This window comes from Lepidochelys olivacea (genome assembly GCF_965140295.1).
Source record: "Lepidochelys olivacea isolate rLepOli2 genome assembly, chromosome: 1".
Taxonomy (NCBI): Eukaryota; Metazoa; Chordata; order Testudines; family Cheloniidae; genus Lepidochelys; species Lepidochelys olivacea.
The window spans coordinates 326,396,928-326,414,656 of NC_140411.1; the positions used below are offsets into that span (position 1 = coordinate 326,396,928).

General features: G+C 40.6%; 1 protein-coding gene across 2 annotated transcripts in view; it reads left to right on the forward strand.

Annotated features, from left to right (window-relative positions):
* The window catches only part of COG5 (component of oligomeric golgi complex 5), a 301,746-nt gene that overhangs the window by 201,073 nt on the left and 82,944 nt on the right, over positions 1-17,729 (forward strand). For both annotated transcript variants that reach the window (XM_084641140.1, XM_084641141.1), the window contains exons 8-10: positions 5,937-6,102; positions 7,035-7,147; positions 7,245-7,322. In XM_084641140.1, the coding sequence (XP_084497266.1) occupies positions 5,937-6,102; positions 7,035-7,147; positions 7,245-7,322 (357 nt within the window). The remainder of the gene's footprint in view (positions 1-5,936; positions 6,103-7,034; positions 7,148-7,244; positions 7,323-17,729) is intronic.

The window sequence follows — 17,729 nt, forward strand, 5'->3', positions numbered from 1 at the left end:
CTAGAAGGCTGAGTGGAGATTTTCAGCTGCAGAACGAAGGCTGGGCTGCCCCATTGTTAGTAAAAATATATTAAAAATACCTTTCTAAGTTGTTCTCATATTTAGAATCGTAATAAAAAGTGTAAAGTAGGCTCGTATTAATTGTTAAGATGACTGTGTAAAGCCATGTTGTGATGGAAATTACATATAGTATTTCATGGAAGCAAAATTGCCTTTGTGAACCAGGTGCAAAAAGCAATTGAAATACTTCTCATCATTGCACGTTTTAGATCAAATGGTGATATCTGATATTAAAGTGTATGTTCAAAGTTCTGTAAGGTGTCATTCTGGAAACTGTCCTTCAAAAGCATTTACTGTATTCTGAAAGGTTGTATCTAAAATGTAATTAATTTCAATCACATGAAAACATCTTAGCTTTCTAAATTAATTTAGCTCTCCCAGTTGTTTGTCTTCTATTCCAGGGCTCAGTTACTAGTTTCTAATATCGATTGTCTTAAATGCTGTGGAATTGTGCTTTGTGTGAATTACTTATGTGTAGCTATTCTTGTTGACAACATTGGCGAGTATTTAGTTATAGATGCATTGTGGAATAATGATTTGTTATTATTTATGGATCTTGTTTTAGTTGAACTTAATTAATAAGCCATTTAGGTTTTCCAGTTCTGTTTATGTGTATTGTATTATCCTTTTTCCTTTTGGAGATGGGGTGAATATTTTGCCACATAGCTGGTCAGAGATTGAAAGCATAAAATTTTATATACAATATGTCAGCTGTTTTACAACCGATTACAATGAAAACCCTCTTTCTCTGCATTCCTGCCACAGTCATCTCTGAACAGGGTCATCTGTCTTCTTCAGAATAATAAAGACTTCAATCAAAGTCACTTGTGCAACTTTCCTAAGCAAAGCAGAAAACCTTCTGATGTGTGTACATTAGTCGAACTAAGACTTCCTTCCCTTGGGTGAGAAGCTCCCAGAGTGTGATCCATGGAGCACTTCCTCAGAGAGCTGCCTGGTCACAGGTTGCTGGCCCTGCTCTTTCCGTTTGCAGAATGTGGTTTAAAAGACAGTTAAGAATTCACTATTGCTTTCTCATGTAAGCAATTGCTGTAGTTGGCAGATGTACGTTATTTGATCATGAATGTATAGTAAAGGTGGCCAATACCATCTTGACTTAGAGGAGAGGTGGAGGCCCATGACACAATCTCTGTTAAGATGTAGTCCACACTGTGTGAAAAAGTTCATGAACCCCTGGTCAAAGGTGACTGTGTAAATTTAAACTATGTTTCTTAACTATGGCAAAATCCATCATACTTCAGTTAGTAAGCCAGAGAGATGACTGTTTACATGAGTTTTTAATAAACATTACAGTTTGTCAGTCATAATTTAGTCAGCTGCTGTGTTGGCAGTAAACAAAAGAAAATAAACTGTATTCCACGCTAAGGTGTGAGAGAGGTAACAGGTACGGAAATTTCTATTGTAAACTCTAGCATTTTGTTTAGGGATCTTGCAATTGACACGACAAACAAAATTTCACCATGAGACCTGCACAGGCATATCTCTACAGGGAAAGGAGTGACAAAATGTGGTTCTACTCTGAAAAATGACCATAAACACATCATCATGGGGTTTCATGTTTATTTTCTCCTGGCGATTCTGTGTCATCTACTTCTCTCTTAACTGTGTTGGCTCTGCTGTACCATCTACTTCTCTCTTAACTGTGTTGGCTCTGCTGGTCCTGCTTTGAGCAGGGGTTGGACTAGATGACCTCCTGAGGTCCCTTCCAACCCTGATATTCTATGAACAGGAGTGAAAAACAGTAAAAATTAATTTTAGTGAACAACTGTGACTGGTACACGCAAGGAGCAGATTTGCTTGATTGGTAGGTGCTATTTATACATAGCCACCCAATGATTTTGGATGCCTCAATTTTTGGGTGCCCAACTTGAAACACCTTGCTGGGGCCTTGTTTTCAGAAACTTCTGAGTACCCATCCTCTGAAAATCAGGCTACTTCAAGGTTTCTCAAGTTGGGCACCCAAAATCCCCAGTCCCAAAAATCCCCAGTTTAACTGATGACTTCTGGGATTCTTCTGTATTCATAACTCAGCTTAACTTTAGATCAGCATGTCTACCATATTTGATATGCTGAAGCACCAAAAAGGGGGGAGTAGTTTGGATAGAAAGGGGTGTTCTTAGATCAACTCAGGACTTTAATTTCTGCCGTCTAACATCATTTAAGACCATTTCAAGTGGGAGTTTTGCAGCTCTGTAAATGTTGGTGGGGTTAGAGCTTTGTGTTTATGTAGGTCAATGAAATGAGACTTGTAAACACCTGCTTTACTGCTGTGGCATGCACATTAGGCTTTACCTTGCTACTGATGTACTACGAAATGCTGTAGCCTGTACTACTTGCATTTGTTACCTAACTTCTTGGTTACAGCAGCCATGATTTATTTTAAAGTTATAACATTTTTGTAAATATTTTTAGGATAATCTCTTGCAGAATAGTCTATTGTTATCTGTTAAGACACTAATGTCTCAGCAGAAACATAGATTAATAGCAGACAAATAGAATTATCTGACCATTCACGTACATTCAGATAATACAAAGAGTCCATTCTGTGTTTGGAGGTCAGAACAAGGCACTTTGAAAGAATATAACCACCCTGTAACTCCAGCTATGTGGTTGTGCATGACCATCTGTTTAGTAAAAAGAAAAGGAGTACCGATGAAATGAGCTGTAAGCTCACGAAAGCTTATGCTCAAATAAATTTGTTAGTCTCAAAGGTGCCACAAGTACTCCTTTTCTTTTTGCGAATACAGACTAACACGGCTGCTACTCTGAAACCCATCTGTTTAGTGTAGATCAGCTAAGTTTGTACTTCGGGAATATACCTTTGTGCTAGTAAAGACATTGGCAAAAGTAGGGCTGCTCTTTTTGCTTAAAGAGATCCACAAACATTTGGAAGCTATGCCGAATGGTTTCTCAGATGGAAGAATTTTGGCCTCCTATTTTTCCCCAAAGCAAAACTTGTTGGCAGTGAGAAGTTTGCAAGACTGTTTTCCAGCTTCCATTGAATAATGTATCTATGCTAAACACTCTAATTCTGAGATGTACATGCCAGTCTGCTAGCACAGTTGTTGTTTATTTTCCTTGCCCTCCAACTTTTCTCTCTCTCTCCCCACAATACGATTGTTCCCAAGAGAGACTCTAGTTTTTGTACTTCTCATTCTTAAACCTAGAAACTAGCTATGTGTAAAAAGTAAAATTCTCTTAGGATTAATGATGCACCAGCTGTGAGTTCTGAACCTTAGTGAGGAAAATAAAATGTGGAGTACTTTATGAGGAGAGAAAACAGTGCTGTGTGAAGCAAATGAATGTGAAAAAAAATGATTTTAGTATATTATTTTCAGGGCTTGAATATTTTACCTGATTCCTGCTACCCAAGATAAAATACCTGCATGAAATACCTATGTGGCCACGACTCCCCAAGGCCACACCTCCTGCATCTTAAAGGAATAAAACAGCTGTGTACTGTTTGTTGGACTCTTTACTTAACTGTAACATTGTCAATCAAGTTTCTATTTTATACTGTTTTTAAATGTAACATAGTGCAAATGGCTGGTTAAACACTCATTTATACATTCATTCCATATACAGAAGCTCTTTGCTCTACGTGATCTTTGATGTATTTAAAAAAACAGAGTACCTCAGTTCTGTCACCTGCCTCTCAATAACTAATATATACCATACCCAGCAGCTAAAAAATATTACAAATCTTTGCAGTTTCCTGCCAGAGCCTTCCCAAATAGAGATAATTATCTTATTCCTTGAATAATATATTAAATGAATAGTATTTAAACTAGCTATAGAACAAGTTTAATGCCACAAAAATTGTTGAATAAATTATTCAACAATCACTAGTAAAATTAATTAAATAACCTATTCACCAAATGCTATTCAGTCTTACTTACTATCATTCCGTTTTCCTTTCTATCTTTAGTCCATTTAGTCCTATTACAGATCAGTGACTTTTCCTTAGTAACCTTCAGCGTCTATTTCATTCTCATTCTCACTCTTTCCCTTTCCATTTATTGTATTTGATACCCTCCTCCGTTATATTTTCTCTCTTTTTCTCCCCATCTCCAATATCTGTCTATATGTATTTGCCATGCTTCATTTTTCTTATTTTTCAACCAATCTTTCATTTTCTCCTGCTCACTCACCCACCCCCTCAAACCCACCTACACATAACGCTTGGAAATTTTACCACACGTCTAATTGTCGGAGGAGTAATCCTACTAGCTACAGACCCATAAAGATATGGGGATCCCCTGTTCATGGTCAGTGCTTCTCTCCTCTCCTCCATTGCCTGGGGCCTCAACTCCATTACTCCTCCTCAACTCCGGAGGAGTAATTTGACAACATTAAAATCTCGGCTTTTGTTTTTCAAAATTGTGGTTCCAGCCCTCCTGGTTGTGAAGAAACAGTCAGCCACATTTTCAAGGTTATTTTCTTTACTGATGTCTGCCTGAGTCAGCAGGCACCTGAAACAATAGCTCTGAGAGGGATGAACTGCATCATTCATTTAATTGGAGTCTGAATTTTGAAATTCATTCCTCTGGATGTGTCTGTGCAGGGAGTTCCTCACTGCTACCACCCCATCGTCGTTTGTTCAGTTGGGTGCTGGCTGAGTCTCCCTCCTCCTCTGGGACAGAAGATGACAGAAGATGATCTTGGGAAGGGGAGATCCAGCCTGCCCAAAGAGGAGTGGTGGTGGTCTCCTAGATGACTTCTCTTATGTGGCCTTACCACTGCCATTCCAAGAAGGGACGGGGTAGGGCCAAGTCGCACGGGGCCATGTGGGGATGTGCCTAGAGCCTCGGATGTCCTCAGTCCAGTCCTGGGCACTGGGAATAAATAGAATGGAAGGGAACTATTTTTGGATCCGCCTCCCACTAGTGGGTATCTGAAATATGCATCCCCACCCACCAATCTCCTATGAATGGAGGAAGGAAGAAGCAGCATTCTGTGTGGGTGTGGGCGGGGTGCCTCCAGTACTCTTACCCTTCCCAAAGACTCCACTTTTTTGTTCTCCGACCTGAGCTGAATAGCTCCAGTACCTGCCTTTGCTGCAGCTCAATGGGGTTTTTTATCCGTTTTATTCCTAACCAAAGAGTTCTGAAGCACAGCAGTGATACTGAAAAGACTATTGTTGGTTTTCACGCTGTTGTATTTAGGGAAAGCTCTGAACATCAACAGAGGCACTGGAGCGGTCTGTCTGCAGACATAGGAAGATAGCATGGTATTAGTTCACACTCTGCTCATATTTGTAAACTTATTGTCAAAATCATAAGAGCTAGATAGTTCATTTTTAAAAAATAAACTTAGATTTTTGCATACATTGATGGCATTCACCTACGAAAGCTCCCTACTTGCCCTGGGTGATGGAGTAGATTTTTCAATCCCTGATAATGTTTAATCAAAGGTTGACAGTTAAAAGACAGAAGTGTAGCAGGTACTGTACAAGAAAAGTACCGTATTACAAACTCTCATAACTGGAGATAGCTGAGACATAGCGATACTCAATATTGCACAATAATTTTGCTATGCAAGAACTATTAGATCTGTAACTGGTAGCCTGCCATAATCATCATTGTTTTCATCTCCTTTCTTTTCTCCTCTTCTCCCTCTGAAGGTGCCCTGTGTATAACTCATTGTTGAGTAGTGAGATAGTAACATCAAAGTAAATCAACCCTTCCCCCTTTTCCTCCTCTTTCCTGTTCCCCTGTAAGGAGACCAATCATTGGATGATAAATGAAATGAGCCAGCAAACTGTAGCACATTAACTTAAATCTTGAAATGACATCTCATCATGGGTAAACAAAACCATTATACAGTTAGAGATTAACACTTTCCCCTTATCTCCCCAGAATCCTACTCAAGTGGGAACAGCACTTCAGGTTTTCCACAATCTTGGGACTTTGAAGGATACCATTTCTAATGTAGTGGATGGATACTGTGCATCTCTAGACGAGAATATCAAGAGTGCTTTGGATATCAAAGTTTTGACACAGCCGCCCCAGACAGTTACAAGAGGTACAGTATGGGCATGTTGTTTAATTTACAGCATAACCGTCTCTGGTCATTTGGCAGAATTGCATTGTGCTCAGTCATGTGGGAGAAAAATGCTAAGCGTTCGTAGGAATTCATCATGAAAACCGTTAAGGTTTTTTGGGAATCTGATTCTACCTTACAAGCATTTGTGAGAGGACCGCAGAGAGACTGGTATATTACTTGTAAGCAGTGGAACAAATCTGACCAATGTATTCGATCACTTTTGTCAAATGGGAATATCTTAAAGTAGTGTTTCCAACTTGGGGGATCACTGCATCATTAAATTTAGCTCTTCTTATTTTTAAGCTGTGGTACCATGGAGAATTGAAGAACACAAATGCAAAACTGATGTAGATATCAGATTTTAATTTGAAGCCTTTACAACACAGTTTGGGATTAGACATGTGTGTTGGAACCATAATAATGGCATATGGCTTCTCAAGGAAGATGAAGGCTGCTTAAGGGTATTTGCATCAGTTAAAAAGAGTGTTTTATTTTTGTAATTCTAATACACTTAGGCCAAAGTGTTCAGGTGAGTGCCTATATCCTTGACAGCAGCCAGTTGTCCCTCGTCACCCTGCCAGCACATCTTACAACAGTGGAGAAGTACATTGGCTTTGTGTTTCTGCTGAGATGAGAAGCAGTGAAGTAGTTAATAATGCTGACATTTAAAGTATCCTCACTAGACTTCAGAGTTAATACTTGATTGAGATGATTGGGGCTGTTCACACCTCTCACAGCTGGTGTTTCAAGCTGTTTGTAGCTCAACACTTCTGAAAATCAGGCCACTTCTTTAAGTACCTATTGATGGATTTTTATGTTTTAACCTCATTTACACACTCACACCTGACAATGTTGGTCTTGATTTTTAAATCCTGAAATGGGTTGATACATTGCCTTCAAAATATGTTTAGGTGGCCCTGGCCGAGCTGTTATGCCAACGCCAGGAAACACTGCAGCCTTCCGAGCAGCCCTCTGGACAAACATGGAGAAACTCATGGATCAGATCTGTGCAGCCTGTGCACAGGTATTCAGTCCCTATATTTCCTCTTCTACATTAGTGCAATTTTTGCATATACCACATTAGAAAACCTAAATTATCCTTGAAACAAATTCTCTTACAGGTGCAGCACTTGCAAAAAGTACTGACAAAGAAGAGAGACCCTGTTTCACATGTCTGTTTCATTGAGGAAATAGTTAAGGTAAAGTTTTATTTAGCTGAATAAGTTCTTACAAAAATAGCGAGTGGTTCTGTTAAGGAAAATGTGATGAGAGGAGCCTTTCAGTTACAGTTTTAAAGTTCTGTAGTAATTTCGTAATTTCAGTAATGAGACAGTGCTGAAAGTCAGAGTAGCATAGCAAAGTGTATTTGTGGACTGTTTATGATCTGTGGGGTATATTTGTAGGGCATACACATCTTCTTGTAATAATTGCGTTTGTTTTCTTTAAAAGAACCAATAAGACACCATTGTCAGTTTTTATTCGTGATCATTATTGTCATCCCATAATATACGGTGTCGTTTGGGTAATTAATGTTGTGCATTAGTTTTTGTAGGAAAATATGTCTTCATGTGGTATCTAGTGTTCTCAGCCATCTGTTTCTCTACTTTTTGGCAATTTCTTCTCTGAAAAAATAATCATGGCTGGTTTTTTTTTCCCTTCGAAGGCCCAGATATGAATACCTATTCTTGTCCATTCATTTGTATTGTTTTCTATTCTTATTTGGAATAATTTGATTAATGGTCTCCTTCAGGGCTAGGAACAGCAATATTGAAGCCATTTGTCTGACTTAGTAAATGGGAAACAACGAAAACAAAAGAAGTTTTATGGTCTGTTTTTATGCAGACATCTCCTTTTCTATGCATATGGTTAGATTATTAATTCACACAGATTTAATTTTTGAAATGGTCTTGGAAACTATTCATATGTAAATTTTTCCCAACAGTAAAATCAAATACTAAAGGTTGAACACGGTGAACTTACTTGTCTATTAGTTAAGCCCACGCTGAAATACATGGAGTATAGCATTGCCCCATGGCCAGACACTTTGAAACTCTCCTTGAGAGGAAATGACTAGAGTTGTCTCTTTTTCTTTTTTTTAAATCCAAAGAAGTGGATAAGCTTTAGGTAAATGTCTCTGCATACCAAAAGCTTGCTCTTGCAAAAATTATCCAAAGCCCCTTGGCCTTCACAAACTGTCTCAGCAATAGGCCAACCTCTTAAAAGAGGAAAATGACCCTTCAAACAGCGGGAGCAATCCTGCACACTGGGAAGTTGTGGAGCAGTTTGAATGTGAGGAGAACTCATGTAAATGAGCTTTTCATCTTCCATACCCAGCAGCTCCCTCTCCTGGATCCATCCCTCTCCCCAGTATCCCTCATTACTTTTGAGGAGTGGCTGTTGGATAAGGAGGGGGCTTTCCCAATTGTCAGAGGAGGTTTAGGGAAGGCGGCAGGGCAGGGAGAGAGAGAGAGAGAGGCTGGGAAGTCTTTATCACAGTGTTTAACTAAAGAATACCCAAGTGAATGGAAGGAATTTTGTAGGGTTAAATTAGGGAAAGATTGAATGAAATACTGTGTTCTAATCCATAAAGTGCTGAGCCTCTGTTCTGAGGTACTGAACACCCTCCCTTCCCATTAATTTCATAACGTGGGACTGAGCCTGTGGTGCCAGAATGAATTTTATAAATAATATATATTTGTTTCTCCATGATTATCTCCTTCTCAATTAGTGACCTCTTCTGTAAATTATGAGATCAGTATAGAGGAGTATAAAACAAAGCTGGACAGTTCTTATTCTGGGAATGAGCTAGCTAATGCATCCGATGAAGTGAGCTGTAGCTCACGAAAGCTTATGCTCAAATACATTTGTTAGTCTCTAAGCTGCCACAAGTCCTCCTTTTCTTCTAGCTAATACAGTATCAGGTCGTCTTACAACTCTTCATCTTGCAAGAATTCTCCCTGCATAGTATAGTGCTGCTTTACTTCTTCCTTTCTCAGGTCGATACTGTACAGTACAGTGCTTTTCTTGGCCATTATCTTGGTAACACCCAGTGTGAGGTCTACGGGAAGAAGTACTGTGCAGCATCATGTGGTGAGTGTAGGCAACAAAGCCACACAAATCAGTGTTGATGGTGTTTAGCTAAAAGCAGTCAAGTACTAGTCACAGCTAAAATTTGGGAAGCCATGTAAATCCACTCAGTTTGAGCTGTACAGACAGCTGTCTGGGGGAGCAAGAACTACAATGTGTGTTGCCAGTAAGAAATAATCGCAGCACTGAGTCATGAAAACTGTATATCTCATACTAATCCAAGCCACCACAAATTCACAGCTGGCATTACCATCTTCAAGTCCTCAGAAAAAGGTTGTAGAGAGGGGAGAGAAGGTTGAATGTTCTTTGTGTTCAGTTTCATTAGTAAACAGAGCTAAACAATTAAACAAGCTAAATGTAATAGCATTATGCCCATTTTCTAAGGCAGCATGCCCACTCCAGATGATATGAAGATGACCCTCCACGCTGCATTCTGTGTACTAATTAGAATTAGTGATGCCAACATCATTATTGCAGTCATCTTCTGCGGCAGCTGCAGTTCCACTTTGCCTGTCCACCTGTTTTCTTGTTCTAACCATGGCAGTATAGGCGCCAGCCGAAGAAACATGAGAGAAGTGACCCCGGCCTTGATAAACACATGCCCTTTAATAATAAGGAAACTGGTTGCTTTTTGGTTCATTAGCCTCCTCCATCCACATATGTAGACTTAAAAATGACTAATAATAATATTGAAACTAAAGGTGAACTGAGTTTGTTTACCTGCCAGGATATTCTTTCAGTGATTTAGATGTGAGTTGATGAACTGTATCAAGAGAAATTCAGAATCTTGATGGGTTAATCTCAGGCTTTTCAGGTAACAGATTGAAAAACTTATTTTACATGTTATTGTTTTGAAATGTATTCGTAATTTTTATTTTAAAACTGATGAGTTGAAACATTAAAATTACAAATACATTTTGAAATAATTTAATTTGTTGTTCTTGTTCTCTTAATGATTCTGGTTCTTTACAGTGATTTTGTATTTATTTAAAAAATAGATTTGATTCACCTTTAAAGAACTGGTAGGTGCCTTCAACTGTTCTACCCTATTTCTTTTCCCTTTCAATTGTTAGTGACTAATCCTGCTGCAATGAAGGCCAATAGCTAAGTTAGCATTAATTTCAGTATCTAGCCTATCTTTTTATGAGAGCCCATTACCTAATCATATAGGTAAGAATCTGGTTGAGCCCCTTGTGATACGGAGTTGAAACTGAACTCTGATCTTCACATACGGTAGATCCTCCACTCCTACACACATTTCAGTTAGTGGCATTACAAAGTGAAAAGCAGTTTTCACAGCATGACAAAACATTTTGTGTTTTTGGCAATTGTGATCGGTGGAGACACGTGAGATGTGGCTCCCTCCATTCAGACAGGAGGGAGCCAATGACAGGACACTCCATGAGCAGCTCTTCTTTCCTCCCTTTGGTCTGCTAGTGCCCAGATTTGTTAACAATCCAATTAGACTGCAAAGGCCATCATTCCTCCAGACTTTTCGGGAAGAGGGTGGGCTGAGGGATGAATGGGTTTATTGTTGTTATTATTATTACTATTACTATTATTATTTCATTTTATTTTTAATTTAATTTATTGGAGCACTGGACTGTGATTCAGGATTCTATTGGGTTCTGTTCCCAGCTCTCACTGGCATGCTGAGTGACCTCTGGCAGATCACTTCCCCTCTTTGTGACATAGTTTCCCCATCTGTAAAGTGGGGATAATGATACTGATCACCTTCATTAATCACTTCAAGATAAACTGATTAAAAGTGCCACATAAGAGCTATTCTTTGGCATGTTATGGAGGGGTTTTTTTCTCATACCTCCTGGTGGGTATTTTTGGAGTGGTATAAGTAGTATATTTTATTAAATTGTCAATTTTGGAATTGCGAAATTTCAATTACACAAAAGTGCCTAGGACTCGGTGTGTGTGTGTGTGTGTGGGTGTTAAAAATGCATTTTAAAAAACCAACAATAAATCTGCATTTCACAAAAATACTGTTGAAAAACATTTTTTTTTCAAAACTGTCAAAAAAAATATAGCTTGTTTCATTTCAGATGTGAATGTTTTCACATTCGTTTATTGACAGAATTGCAAATGGTCCCAAGTGGAAAAACTGAAAAGCCAGTAGAATTACTGCCTTCTGTGAATTTGGAGAAAATATCATTTTATTTAGTTTTTCCTTAATTACTATAGGTATGATTTTTTTTTTCCAAAAATTTTATAAAAGCACAAGTGGGCACAGAAACTACTTAAATATTATTATTATTATTTATTACTAATCGGTTAAATACAAATATGGTGTCTGGCCCAGTACAAGACAAGAGTAAAGACACCAGTCCTGATCTTACAAACACTTAATACTCACTCAATTTTAAACACAGGGATGCCCATTGACTTAATTGAGGATACTCATGTGCTCAAATGTAAGCATATACATAAATGTTTGCAGGATTGGAGCTACAGTCCCTGCCTTAAGGTACAATGTGTTTGCATTCTAAGCCCTAATCCTCGAATTGAGTAAACTCTTATATCTGCATGAAGACGCACTGAAGGTAAATTTAATACAAATTTATATTGCAGATTCAGGGGCTTATATGAAATAAATTCTAACTACATTGTGTTGAATGTAATTTTTTCCTTCTTTTCCCTTAAATTTAATTTTTATTTTTACCTGGGACAATGTCTAAAAATGCATCATTAAGAATAGATGGGTTTTTTGTTTGTTTTTTCTTGGGGGATGGAGTGAGGGGGTGGGTTAGGCTTGGCTGACTCAGGAGACTGATAGTGGCACGTGGTACTCTTCACCTGTGGCTTGCTAGGTTTGATGATGAGTGGAAGCTAACGTGAAATGAGTTGGTAGTTTCAGTCTGGTTCCTAATGAAGAAGAATACACTTAATAAAACCACCATCATTGTTTGCATTAATTATTGTTATTGCCAGTCTCACTAGAGAAGTAAGGACTGGGTATACTTGCAGATAGAACTACCCCTCACCCTGAGATGTGGTTCTTCTTTGAGTGCTTGCTCAGGTCGATTCCTTTCTAGGTGTGTGCATGCCCAGGTGAACAGTTGTTGGAGATTTTTGCCTTAGCAGTATCCATAGGGTCAACAGTGGTGCCCTGTGGAGTGCCACTCTCATGCATCGGTATATTAGGTGTCCCTGGCCCTATGCCCTCTCAGTTCCTTCTTACCGCCTGTGATGCTTCGATTCCCACTTCCCCTTGCTTTGCAAGTGGATAGCATTTTTTCTCTCAACTCTTCACTATTGTTCTTTGTATATACTTGTTTACAGTAGTTAGTGAGTAAGTAGGTGTTAAGTGTTAGTAGTTAGTAAGGTTAGCGTCCTAGCAGGGGATTTACCCGGGACGGGACATGCCCCAGTCCCCAGGTTTTAAGCCGTCATCTGCCTTTAACAGGCCTACGCATTATCAGCATTATCTCTGGGCTACACTTTGCAATTCTCGGTCGTTCCTCCCTTCCGCCCCCCTTCCCCATCCCTCTTCAGGGACCCTTCTCACAAGCAACTTCTCGTTCAGGAGGTCGACAGCCTTCTGAAGCCAGGGGCAGTGGAGGAGGTCCCTTGGGAAATGAAGGGGAAAGGATTCTACTCCCTTTATTTCCTAATCCCAAAAGCAAAAGGGAGCCTAAGACCCATTCTGCAATTGTGGTGCCTCAACAAATATCTCAAGAAGTTGACGTTCCGCATGGTCTCCCTGGCTTCCTTCATTCCCACCCTGGATCTGGTAGACTGGTACGCTGCTCTTGACTTGAAAGACGCTTATTTTCATATTTCCATCTTTCAAGGACACAGAGGGTTCCTCAGTTTTTTGGTGGGCCAGTGTCATTTCCAATTCTCACTGGCCCCGTGGATGTTCACAAAGCGCCAGTAGCCACTTGTGTGAGTCTCCAGGTCTATCCGTATCTCGACAACTGGCTCATCAAGGGCAGAGGAGTCTTAGTCTGGTGTGTTCTGTCACAACCTGGGCCTGTTAATAAACTAAAAGAAATTGACCCTCATACCATGGAACAGATAGAGTTCATAGGGGCGGTCTTCGACTCCACGTGGGCCAGAACTTTCCTTCCAGAGGCCCGTTTCCAAGCCATGTTGGGCTTGATCTCGCATATAAGGGACCACCCACTCTCACAGCCTGCACCTGCCTGAGGTTGTTAGGTCACATGGCAGCATGTATTTACGTGATCTGTCATCCCTGGCTCCATCTCTGGCCGCTGCAAGTGTGGCTGGCATCAGCCCACACCCCCAACAGGCACAATCTAGACCTGGTAGTCAGGGTGCCAGACCACATCTGGTCGTCCCTGGAAAGGTGGGTGGCCCCAGATCAGTGCTGGAGGGAGTTCCCTTCGCAGCCCCAGCCCCATCACTGACCCTGGTTTCCGATGCCTTGGACCTGGGCTGGGGATCCCACCTGGGCAGGCTCAGCACGCAAGGCTGCTGGTTGCAGAATGATAGCTCCCTCCACATAAATGTCAGGGAGCTCAGAACGGTTTTCTTGGCCTGCCAGGCTTTCCGGTCCCTCCTGGAAGGCAAGGCGGTACACCATCGCAATGTTTTACAGCAACAAGCAAGGTGGAGCCAGATCATCAGCCCTTTGCCAAGAAGCTCTCTGGTGCTGGGACTTGTGTGCGGCATGCCATTTATCTGATGTTTGCACACCTCCCCAGACCAGGAATATGTTAGAAAATCATCTCAGCAGGTCCTTCTCATCTCACCACGAATGGTCACATCTGGATGTGGTTAGTGTGATCTTCCAAAAGTGGGGAACTCCCCAAGTGGACTTGTTCACGTCTTGTCAGGCCAGGAAATGCCACGTGTTCTGCTTGATTTGGGGGATCAACAGAGGCTCCCTGTCAGATGCCTTTTTTACTCCTATGGTCAGGGGCTCTTATGTACCCCTTCCCGCTGGTGCCATTAATCCACAGGGTCCTAGTGAAGATCAAACAAGACAAGGCAAAGGTAATCCTGATAGCCCTGGCTTGGCCTTGCCAACACTAGTTCGGCACGCTTTTGGACCTCTCGGTGGTGACCTTGCTGCAGCTGACGCTCTGGCCAGTTCTGCTGTCTCAGACCACGGCGGTCTTCTGCACCCAAACTTGGCAGTGAGCGCTGCACCTGACGGCTTGGCTGCTGTGTGGTTGAATGCACAAGAGCAGGAGTGCCCAGCCTGCGTCCAGCGGGTCCTGTTGGGCAGCAGGAAGCCCTCCACTAGGGTGACCTACCTAGCCAAGTGGAAACAATTCATGTGCTGGGCCTTGGACCAGGGTATTCGGCCTGAGCAGGCCTCGCTGCAGTTGATCCTGGACTACCTTCTGCATCGCAAGCTCCGGGGCTTTTCTTTTTCATCAGTTAAGGTCTGCTTGGCTGCTGTTTCAGCCTTTCACCCTCCATTCCAGGGCAGGTTGGTCTTTGCGCATGACATGACGGTCTGGTTTTTGAAAGGTCTGGAATGACTCTATCCCCATAACTAGGATCCAGTCCCTCCTGGAGACCTGAATCTCATGCTGGCACAGCTCATGGGTCCCCCCTTTGAGCCCTTGGCTTCCTGTTCTCTTCTTCTACTCTCCTGGAAGGTCTCATTCTTCGTGGTGATAATGTCTGCTCACAGGGTCTCTGAGATTAGGGCACTAACCTAGGATCCGCCATATACAGCGTTTTTCAAAGACAAGGTCCAGCTGAGGCCGCACCCAGCTTTCCTGCCCAAAGTTGTTTCACAGTTTCATACGAGCCAGGACATATTCTTGTCCATCTTCTTCCTGAAGCCTTATGAGTCAGAGGAGTAGCGTAGATTACACTCTCTGAACATCAGGAGAGCACTGGCCTTTTACACTGAGAGGACTAAGCCATTCCAGAAGTTGATACAGTTATTTGTTGTGGTGCAGACAGGGTGAAAGATCTTTTGGTGTCCGCCCAGAGAATTTCATCATGGATTACCACCTGCATCCGGTTTTGTTATGAGCATGCAAAAGTACCTCCATTGGCGATTGGAACCGCCCACTCGATTAAGGCGCAAGCCATGGCGGCGGCCTTCCTAGCCCAACTGCCAATTCAAGATATCTGCAGGACCATTACCTGGTCATCCATTCACACATTCACATCTCATTATGCCCTTACCCAGTAAATTCGAGACAATGCTGGCTTCAGTAGAGTGGTGTTGCAGGCTGCACGGCTGTGAACTCTGAGCCTGCCTCCATGGATACTGCTTGTGAGTGACCTAGAATGGAATCAATATGAGCAAGCACTCGAAGAAAAAAAAATGGTTACCTACCTTTTGTAACTGTTGTTCTTCGAGATATGTTGCTCACGTCCATTGCATTACCTGCTCTCCTACCCCTCTGTCAGAGTTGCTGGCAAGAAGGAACTGAGCGGGTGTAGGGCTGGTGGCACCTAATATATGACACATGAGTGCAGCAATCCAGAGGGCGCCACTGCCAACTCTACAAATACTGCTAAAGCAAAAATCTCTGACAGCTGGGCACGTGGGCATGCACACACCTAGAATGGAATGGACATGAGCATCACATCTCGAGGAACAACAGTTATGAAAGGTAAGTAACCATTGTTTTCTCAAGGTCAAGGTGAAAAGCATATTAGAAGCGTGTAGGAAACCTTACACTGCTGCCCATGCTGGACTTGTTTTCTGGGTACAAGAAAATGTTAGTCTCTTGGGTGGCCACTGGCTTTCTGAAGTACTAGATTTACTTTGTTTCAGTTTATACTTATCTTTCATGGGTATGAGAGGATTGATGTTTTTGAAGCACTTAAAAGACACAGGAAATTATATAAGAACTTAATATTTTTACTACTTGGAAACAGATTTTCTTAGGAATCACCAAAGTGTTCTAATGGTGAGTTTCAAAACTATATGCTCTTAACCTTTATTTTCTAGTTCAGGAAGTTATATTTTAAAAACAGTTTTAATTAATTTCTCAGTTGCATAAAAACACCCTTTTTTAAATTTTGCACTGCTGCTGGAAATCTAGAAACCATTATACCTTCGGCTTAAAGTGATCAAACTCAGTGTAATGAAATTCCATGCCCTGCAGTAACAGAAAGATTTTTTTTTTTTAAAATCATGGCGGTGTTTATTGAATATATTTACCTGCAATATATAATCAGAAATTTAAATGCACTAATCTTTTTTTTCTAGTTTGATCCCGACTACCTCTAGAAGATATCAAGGGTTGATTCAGAGCTCATTTTGCAGTACTCTGTTTCTGTACTGATGAATTGTACTACTGAAAACGATCACTTTTGTTCATAGTCTAACATTTGGCAATTATGTTGCTATAGAAATAGTGCAAATGGATTTTCCTTAGTTCAGTCCCATGAGGTCTTGCTGTACAGAATTATTAAATCACCTGCACTCTTGCTTTATTGGTGGAAAAAATACTTAGGTTGTCCTTTAAATATCTTCAGTTTTCCGAGTGATGTTCTCAAATCTGTCTTTCTATATGGCAGGCTTTTGGCTACAGATGGAGAACGTCGTGTGCATTAGTATGCAAAGCCTTATTCCACAAGCCTGCAGAAAATAGCATATATTCTCTGTATTGTTTTACATTTCAAAGAGACTTGACATAAAGATGTTTTTCATATCCTAGTCAAAATATCAAAGTTTTCACAGGAAAAATAAGTTGTGGGGGGATGGTTGTGAAGTGAGAATTTGCTTGGAAGTAGCATATCAGAGTAGGTATGGTATTTTAATGTTAGAATAGCAATGTTAAACACACACAAATCTGATAATTCACAGATGGGAGGTTATTGTACTCATTAAGTTCTGAACTTGCGTCATGAGTGGCTCTGCTATTCAGGATATAATGAAGACAAACTCGTAAAAAATAAATCTTATGTTTTCGGCACGCTCTTGCATTTTTATCTAATACTGAATATAGTGGTACTCTTTCATTCTCATTTCTTTAATCTGGATTTGATATAAAATACTAACTTGATATATTAAGAACAGAGGTCTAGAGATTGCATTTCAGTAATTATCAAAGTTAATTAGTAGTTTATGTATGGGTTGTTTTTTTTTTTTAAATTAGGTAAGCTGTTCTGATTTTGTGTTCAAAGCTAACTTTAAACCAGTTTGTCATACTGCAACCTTAATATTATTGTATGGTTGTGGGGGCTGCAGAACTTCAAACATCTTTGCTTCTATGACACTGGTGTTCTGCAATTTATTGACGCTTCAAAAGCTGTCTACTGGAAAATGGGTTATACTTTTTGAGCTGTGTAATCAAGCCAGTTTCATAAGAGCACGTGGGAATGCAGTTTTATCACTTGGATTTTACCAGCCTGCAGTACATACCATCTAAAATAATCTTGTAATCCTCTGAGTAGGCAGCGTTAAGCTAAATGTGGAGTCTGCAGTTGATTTGAGCAACTACAATACTAATATGACTCCCAACTATAAAAGGAACAGACTTATTTCGGTCTATCTACAACACATTGTATTGTAATAACAAAGACTATCAAAAGTAGAATTTTATATAATGCCCAGATAT